General features: G+C 56.7%; 1 protein-coding gene across 3 annotated transcripts in view; it reads right to left on the reverse strand.

Annotated features, from left to right (window-relative positions):
• The window catches only part of CSNK1D (casein kinase 1 delta), a 33,529-nt gene extending 25,442 nt beyond the window's left edge, over positions 1 to 8,087 (reverse strand). For 2 of the 3 annotated variants that reach the window (XM_074344057.1, XM_074344058.1), the window contains exons 1-2: positions 7,684 to 8,087; positions 1,963 to 2,073 (exon numbers count right to left, since the gene is read on the reverse strand). In XM_074344057.1, the coding sequence (XP_074200158.1) occupies positions 1,963 to 2,073; positions 7,684 to 7,759 (187 nt within the window). In that variant the 5' untranslated portion in view covers positions 7,760 to 8,087. The remainder of the gene's footprint in view (positions 1 to 1,962; positions 2,074 to 7,683) is intronic. The other variant, XM_074344059.1, reaches the window with a different exon arrangement.
• Between the last annotated feature and the right edge of the window lie 274 nt (positions 8,088 to 8,361).

The raw sequence follows: 8,361 nt of genomic DNA on the forward strand, positions 1-8,361 counted from the left end.
TCTCCTACATGCCATCAGCAACAACCACCTGCAGGGAAGCCCAGAACTCAGCACAGAAGGAGTAAGTCTGCAGAGAGAGACGCACCCAAGTGAGCAGGGAGGTTTCTAGGCAGAGCAGACCCTCACCCCTCTGCCGCCACAGGACGAGTTCACGGAACACTGCCTACCAGGATGGTGCGCTCTGCTTTTCTGGACAGAATCTGTTTTCTAAAACAGACAACTTTACATCTTGACAGTACCCACCACGCGCGCATATGAAACAGGAGTAAAACCCAGTATGTGTGGGGAAGGGCCAGACTGGAGAAGATCTATTTCCAGAGTCCCAGTGGGTTTCCAGGATCCTAGAGGAGGCACGTGGGAAGGCCCGGAGAGCAAGTGATTCTTTACGTCCTGAAGCAGGGGTTCCAAACAGGAAGTGACGGCGTACCCTGGGGCATTCACAGTGTCTGGGGACATTTCTGATCATCCCAACTGGGGGGAGGGGTGCTGCTGACCCAGAGGATGCTGCCCCACCCCCATCCTTCGTGCAGAAGACAGCTTCCATGTCCAACAGCAATGCTTCCAAGGAGGAGAAGCCCTGTTCCAACTTAGTAAACTCTGCTCTGTTCAGTCTTAGTCTGCTCAGCCAGCCCCTCTAGGCATCAGCCGACTCTTCTCCTTCCTCGGATGCCCAGCTTCTGAGTTCTCACACGTGCTGCCCCTCAGAGCACATGCGGCTTCTCGGCCAGAATGTTTGTTCAGCCCGGCACCAAGCTCCTCCCCAGCATCCAGGCCACATCCAGGTCACCTGTTTCTACTCATCTTAAAAGCTGTGCAGGCCGTCCCCAGTGCCTGAGAAGCCTGTCGACGGCTGTTGGAGGGCCATCACACTGACACACCCCGCCCTGGGCACACGAGGGGCCAAGGAGCGTCCTTCCTGTGTGCCGTTCGAGAACACAAGAGATACCCAAGACAGGAGGAACCAGACAACCCCTAGGCAACAGTCTCACAGGACTGTGTGTGTTGCTTTGAGGTGCATCTGCTCCTAAAGAGACACCTTGTGCTGTGTAAGCTGAGAATGTTGGTTTCTGGTAGCAGGACAGGTCAAACGGCTTCGTGAAGGAAGGATGTCAAGGACTCACATCACCAGCCCTCCCTTTCCACCTGACGAAAGGGCCAACACGGGCTCTGAAGACAAGCTTTCCTTTCGCAAAGTGCTGAGAGCCCCCCTCCAAACTATGAAAGTACCCCGGGGGGGTTCTGATTCAAACAGCTCCCAGAGAGGAAACAGCACAGCCAGGCTTCACACACGAAGCCCTGTCCCCAGGGACAGCTCAAGACCCTGCGGGCCAGGCCTGGGCCTCCTGAGCTCCCTGGGGAGCGGCATGGGCACACCCTTCAGAACACTGCTGTGTCTTCAGGACTCTGAGGCCCCCAATAAAACCCCCTCCTGCTCCATTAGCCAAACAATGTCAGTGTCTGGAGAATTCCAAGAGTCAGACTCTGACATGGGAATGGGTACTCTCTGGTATCAGGTACCCTAAGGCCCAAGGGGAGGCGTCCCAGAATCAGGACAGGACTTGAGCTGGGAGGGGTCACAGAGGCCGCTGAGTTCAAGCCCCTGTCTCACTCAGGAGAGTCTGCAGCGACCATCCCAAAGCAGTGGGCGTGACTGAGGTGGCCCGGGAAGATCAGCAGTGTGTCCAGGTCGGCGCTCACACTAGCCTGCGTTCAAAGACATGGTTACGTACCATGAAGCTAAGGGAACATTTAAGCAAAAGCATAAACTGACATTTCTCTTTGTCGACAGAGGCCCTCTGTAGGCCTCCAGGATAGTACTTGAAGGAAGCCACCCGCTGGGGTCACGGGTGTGAATATTCCCCTCCACTTCCCAGATAAACCAGACTTTGATTCACAGTATCTGCGTTCTCCAGCATCAAACACATCTCCTTGGTTTTCTTTCTTAACAGGTAAAAACCATACCTCCTCCCTGCATCATCTTGTAGATTTTGCTCTCGATGTGGAGCTGAGGGTGTTTGGTTTTGACACACTCAAGCTTGATGGCAACTTCTTCTCCTGCAGCAATGTCCGTACCTTGGGAAACAAAGAAAATCACCAACATTAATCATCTGGTGCCTCCCCTCAACCCAAGGCTGCAACACACTGGAGAAACAGCCAGGGCTACCCGAAACTTCCAAGAAAGACCAAAGGATGGGCATACTCTACTCTCTACCGTAAGATGGTGTCAGTGTCACTTTTTACAACAGGAACATTTTGTATGTACAGAAAAGTCTTATTCGGCATTCTACCGCACACTTCCGCGTGTCCCTACTCTGACCACGGGGGACCCAGAGACAGGCCCTGTGGTTCTCTCTGGAGGACTCTCACCTTTTCTGGTCTGAACCAACCTCTCCAGCCTGTTGGTCAGCCCTGGATTCACCCATCCAAGGCCAGACCCTGGAGAGCCCCAGAGCAACATATTCCGCACGCCCCATTTCTCCACGCTGCCTCGACAGGCCTTTGGGCATGTGAGCCTTTCTCTAGCGGGAAGGCTGGGTTTCTGATGCACACCGACCTAGCCTCAGTCCATCCCCGTCCGTGCGGCCCCGGTACTGAGCTGTGTGCAGCTCTGAACAGGCCAGGTGCCTCTCAAGGCGGCTTGTTTCCCACAACGTGGCAGGAGCTATCACTCACCCATCACGGGCCAGGCCAGGCCCAGGGAGGCCCAGCACACCTCTCCCTTCCTGAGGACAAGGACATCACTGGACCAGGGCTAGGCTCTGTTTTCAAAGCCTTACCCACACCTATGCAACGTGCACTTTTCACTCACCTTTTGCTAGTTTTGTGCTAAAACCAGCAATCCACGCACTCATACCTCCCGATTGCCAGCCCATGATTAAGATTAGTTTTTATCTCAAAATGCCATTCTCTTCTTACTCCAGTAAGGACCTGCAAGTGTGACAACCGCCCTCCAGGCTCCACACATGAACACTCCCGTGTGCCAAGCTGCCCCAGCTGTACTACAAGACCTTCGCTCCCTCTGAGTATAAGCACAGTAATCCTTCCCAGTAGCACGATTACTTGAGAAGGAGTTAACAATGGCTCCAACAGCCCAGATGGAACCTGAGACACTGCCTTCCCAGGGAGACTCACCCTACTGGGCAAAGCAACCCGGCCAGTCCTCGGCAACCCAGCCTCTATCTGAGCTTGGTGGGGAGACCTGCCGTTTGTTTCATGAGGGAGTTGTGGGGATGAATGGGTCAGTGGTGACAAAGCACTCTGAGATTCCCAGAGGAAAGGCAGAAGAAGGCTGGCAAGCATCAGAACAGCAGCGGCCTGCAGGAGAGCTGCCCGCTGGGGTTCACACGTTCAGGCAATGCTCAGGAACAAGAGAGAAACGTCCTCCTCTGGTCGCTCAGACTAGCCTGAGAGGCAGCCGCTTCCAGCGAGCCTGGATCCGAAACCGGTCATCAGTGCTGGGGGTTCCATGGGTATTACCGCCATTTGATCACTCCCAGTGACCATTCTAGATTTAAAAATTTCATTTTCCATTCCACAAAAGACTCCTGGGCACTCAGAAGAAAGACAGGTAATGCATACACTTCCTTCCTCCTTCTGGCCTGAAGTTGAGACAATCTATCTAATTACAACAAAAATGACTTCATCGTAAAATGTATTGTGCAAATGAAAACTGAACTCAGAGTTCCTGCAGGACCTGGAACTCTGAACTGAACTCACCAGCCCAGGAGGAACTGATGACTCATCTCACTAGTTACGTCAGCAACTCCCCGCACCCCAAAGCAGGAGCAGCGAAGACTGTGGGGAGCACTGTCACCCTCGCCAGGAGGCACGTCCTCAATGACAAGAGAGCCAGGGCCTGCACAAGCTGCCCACCCAGCTAGCTCCCACTGAACAAGAAGGCTGAGAACACTTCCAGCTCAAGTGCACTGTGCCTCGTAAAGCTGATGTCTGACAGTCACCCTGCAATCCTGGGGCTTGGGGACAAATGACCACAGGCAACTCTGGAACACAGAATGAATTCCATCCTCCCCCAGGAGCCACCAACAATAGAGCCAGCCCTCTACAGGACCACAGATGGGAAGGTCGCCGAGTCTGCTGACTCGAAGAGGAGAGGCTGGACAGGGGTTCTCTGCCAAACAGACCTGTGCACAGCACATACTCCGGGCCACCTCCCCTGAGAGGTCGTCACCCACTAGGAGAAGCGGCACACCTTCAAGTCGTGTGCAGTCCATGGGAGGCAAACAGCGACCACTGAGCAAAGCTGTGGTCCCCCAGTCAAGCCCTGCAGTCCCATCCCACCTCCCTCGGCTGACTGCGCTCCATTGGCAGTGCTGCTCCAAGTCCAGTCTAAACTGCCCCCAGCCCACAAGGGGACAGATGCAGGACAGCGCGGAAGCTCCGAGGAGCTCGGACAGCAACGTAACTTTGCTGCAACCTTCAGTCTTATTTTACAGAGGTGCTGGTCTGCAACAGGTTGGAAATGACAAACCTGGTCGGGCACACAGGCGACTACAAGAAGTACTTCCACACGGGGAACTAGAATCTAAAATATGCCACTGAGCTCTGGGTTCCAGGTTCAGGGAAAGTCAAAATCAGCGGCACGGCACGTTTACTCAGCGCCTGCTTACAGTGAGGTGTTCTGTCTCCCAAACACCTCAGCTCTGCCGTGCAGCTGCAGAGCCAGCCAGCCAGGAGTCCCCTCACCAGGGGAAGAGGTGAGTCTGTGGTCCTTGGAAAACAACATCATGTCCCTCAGGTTGAGCAAAGGCAGATGATAAACTAAGTGAACTTAACCCCACGCTTGACCCTGTCCTGGGACAGAAAGGTAACTGATGACCAACTTATCGAAGAGATGGGGCAAGGCCTCTGTGGCAGGGCAAAGGTCACTCTCGCAGGGCAACCACTGACAAGGCAGCAGACACGGTACCACAACTTCTCACTGGAAACGCTTGGGCCCCCACCCTAACACACACAGGCAGACAACTGGGAAAACTGCCCTCCTCTCCTGGCTGGCCAGCCCCCATTTTGGAGCCCCTACTGTGTGCCAGACACTCAGCTAGGTGCACCAAAGAGAAATGAAAGTCAGTAGTGGGAGAAACATGAAAATCAAACATGAAGAGGTTACTAAGCTTTCGCTCCCAAAAGGCATTTGTGTACATTATGAAGTCAGACCCCACAGTCCACCGGGGTAACAGGTGGACAGGCGAGGCCATCCTCTGACAAACCAATGAAGTGACAGGATCGAGTAGAAATGCCAACAGCTGGCAGGAGAAAACCTCCACTCCGTCTATGACAAAGGAAGGGGGTCCGAGGACCCTGCCACCGTCCCCAGGAGACAAATAAGGACAAGAACAGAGCTCCAGGGGAACAGGGGCTCACACTGTCTGGTAAGGACTGGAATACCCAGCAGGGCACAGTGCTGCCTGCCCATGTCAGCACAGCAAGCAGCCGGAAAGGGGGGCCGGCACTGGGTCTTCTTGGTCCACAAAGCACTCAGCAACCTGAAGGACAGCTTCTTCCTCCTCCCAGCTTCAAACAGCTGAAAGCATGAAAAAGTCCCAGGAGGAAATCCAAGACCCCAAACCCCAGGCTTAAAACTAGGTGAACCTACCTGGAAGAGTCAAGAGCATTGTGACCTTCAGCAAAGTGACAGTAGTAGGAACGATTTTAATTGTCGCACCAGAATACAGAGGACATGCCAATTTTTAAGACTAGGACCCACTAATGATTAATTAGTTGGCTAACAAACAGAAAAAAACTGTGGTACAGAGGACTCAGTCCATCCAGTCTTTGGATCTGCCCTCCTTGGCCTTTAACTACAGTGTAGGGTGAGTTTCCTCTGCCCCACCATTCCAGTCACACCTTAATCTAAAGAAGATCACTTCACATTTCCTCAGTAGGGTAGCACAGAACCTGAAGGGACTGCCAAGGGCCAATGCTGATGGAAAAAAAAAAATCAGTTGTGCCCAACCCCACACAAGCAACTCCCAGTATGCTCCAATGAGCGGGCCGTGTGCGTGCTCAAAACAAGGGCGGGAGAGCCACAGTCCACCTCTCCTAGAATAAGCATGCAGGAGACCGAGGACAGACCCCTCTGGGACCGGTCAGCCTGATCTGTATCAAGCGCTCCTGGTGCACCCAGAGGCACAGCTGTGAGTAAGCCCTCAGGGTCTCCCACAAAGCTCCCAACACTTCTATGAGCGACTTGGTGACAACGCTCCCCAACGTGACTGAAACCAGCTTTAGAAAGCAGAGGGCTGCTGGCAAGGCCTCAGACCAGAGAACAAAAAGTTGCAAAACACTGACTTTTTGATGCCCGTGTAAGGGTGGCTAAATGGACTGGTCTTCCAGTACAGCCGCTAGATCCTGGATTAAAACTTTTGCCAAAATCCATTGTTCTATAAATAAGGCAAACAGTTTGCATTCACCTCCCAAAACACTGCTGAGAAGGCAGCCCCCGATTACTGGACATAAATATTTAAGTAGCAAAACCCAAGAGTCTCTCAAGCACACTTTACTCAGCAGGACGGTGAAGCACAGAGCAGCGTGACACGGGCACCCCGGGGTAGGGCACCAAAAGCCGTCCTGAACTGCCCTAGCGTGGGCTCCTCGCAGACCGTCAGCCCAGAGGTCATGCGTCCTCTCCAGGCGACAAGAGGCACGGATGGGGCGGTGAGCACACGCACTGGGGACCCTCTGAAAGGCATAACAGAAGCGTTACCGACACACAAAGCTATGCCCGACCCTCCCTGACAAGCACACCAGCCAGAGAGGAACACTGCGGAGCGGGCTGCGCAGCCACAGAGCATGTTTACCCCCAAACCTGCGCAAGGACAGTCCCTCTGCACACACAGCGTGTGCCAGGCTGGACATCCCCAACGGCGTGGGAAGGAGCAACTTAAACACAACTCCTCTGAAAAACGCCGATAAATTATTTTTCAACTTCCAACGTGAAGGTTCAAGCCAACCTCTTACCACCTATGTATCTCTGCGCATTCTTTCACGGCGAACTGACACAATCCAGAACATTCTAACCCCGTATCGTCCACTCTACCTTGACAATTTTCCCAGCAAAAGGACGAGCTCACGAGTAGAGCTTTGCCACTTGACTGGCCTCTGATTTTGACGACACCTTAACGCTGACTTTGCCCGGAGTCACCTGAATGTCACTCTGCTGTACGCCGGGCGCAGCGTACGGAACTTGGATGCGCAACATGTACTCAACCGGCCTTCGACCGGCCGCCCCGCCCGGGCCGGAGGGGCCGCTCGGCCGGCGCCGCACTACCGCGGGGGCACCAGGAGCCTCGGCCGGCGCCGGGCCTCCCCCGTGCCCACCGCGCGCGCAGGACGCGGGGGCCGCAAGCCCGCCGACAGCCTTTGTCTGCCTGCGGGGACACTGGGCGCGCCCGGTCCCGGCCCCTCCCCGGAGGTCCTGGGCGCACGGTGGGGCAGGACCCCTCGGAGGCGAGGGTCGGACCCAAGAAAAGGCCGCAAGTTCCTGCCTGGGGAGCCCGGTGGAGAGGGGGTCCGGCTCACAAGCGCCGCCGGGAGCGGGTCCCCGGGGCGGGGTCCGGGGTCCGCAGGGGGTCCCGGGGCGGGGTCTGGCCGCCGGGGGCGGGGTCGCCGGAGCGGACCCGGGGCCAGGCAGACGCCAGCCCGAGCCCCAAGGGAGGGGCTCCTCACCAAGATAGATGTCTCCGAAGGAGCCGCTGCCGATCTTCCGGCCCAGCCGGTACCTGTTCCCGACTCTGAGCTCCATGGCGGCGGCGGGACCGGATCGCTCCTGCCCTCCTGGCCGCTTCCTGGGTCTGAGCTCGGGGAGGCGGCGCCGCTGCTGCCGCTACTGCGGGTCCGGCTCCCGGCTCCGCCCCCCTCACGGCCCCGCTTTCACCATCGCTTTCCCTCCGCCCCACCGCTCCCAGCGCCTCAATACGGGGCGGATGGGACAGTCCGAGCGCCGCTGCCCCTGCTCCGGCCCCCGCCAACCCCGCTCGCCCTCTCCCTGCCGCGGATGGACTCGGATCTCCCGGGCCTAAAACCCCCTTCAGCTGCCTGAAGGAGCCGCCGCCATCGCGCTGTGACGTCACTTCCCTTAGCAACCTGGAGGGGCGTGACCGTGCTGACCGGGGGGCGGGGCCGGGCTTCGGGGGACCAGCCGGCCACGGGGCGAGAGCTCTCTCGGGGCGGGGGCGGGGCCACACTGCCGTAGGGGCGGGGCCACAACCTCGGGCGACAGGGCTGGGTGGGTCGAGCGCGTTCGAGGGGCGGGGCTGGGGCCAGCGCACTCCGGAGCCCTCCCGACCCACGGCCAGACCGGCCAGCCCCATTCTCTCCTTGCGCCCCACTTCCTGCAGCAGTCCG

The sequence above is a fragment of the Camelus bactrianus genome, chromosome 16 (genome assembly GCF_048773025.1).
Source record: "Camelus bactrianus isolate YW-2024 breed Bactrian camel chromosome 16, ASM4877302v1, whole genome shotgun sequence".
In the NCBI taxonomy this organism is placed as follows: Eukaryota; Metazoa; Chordata; class Mammalia; order Artiodactyla; family Camelidae; genus Camelus; species Camelus bactrianus.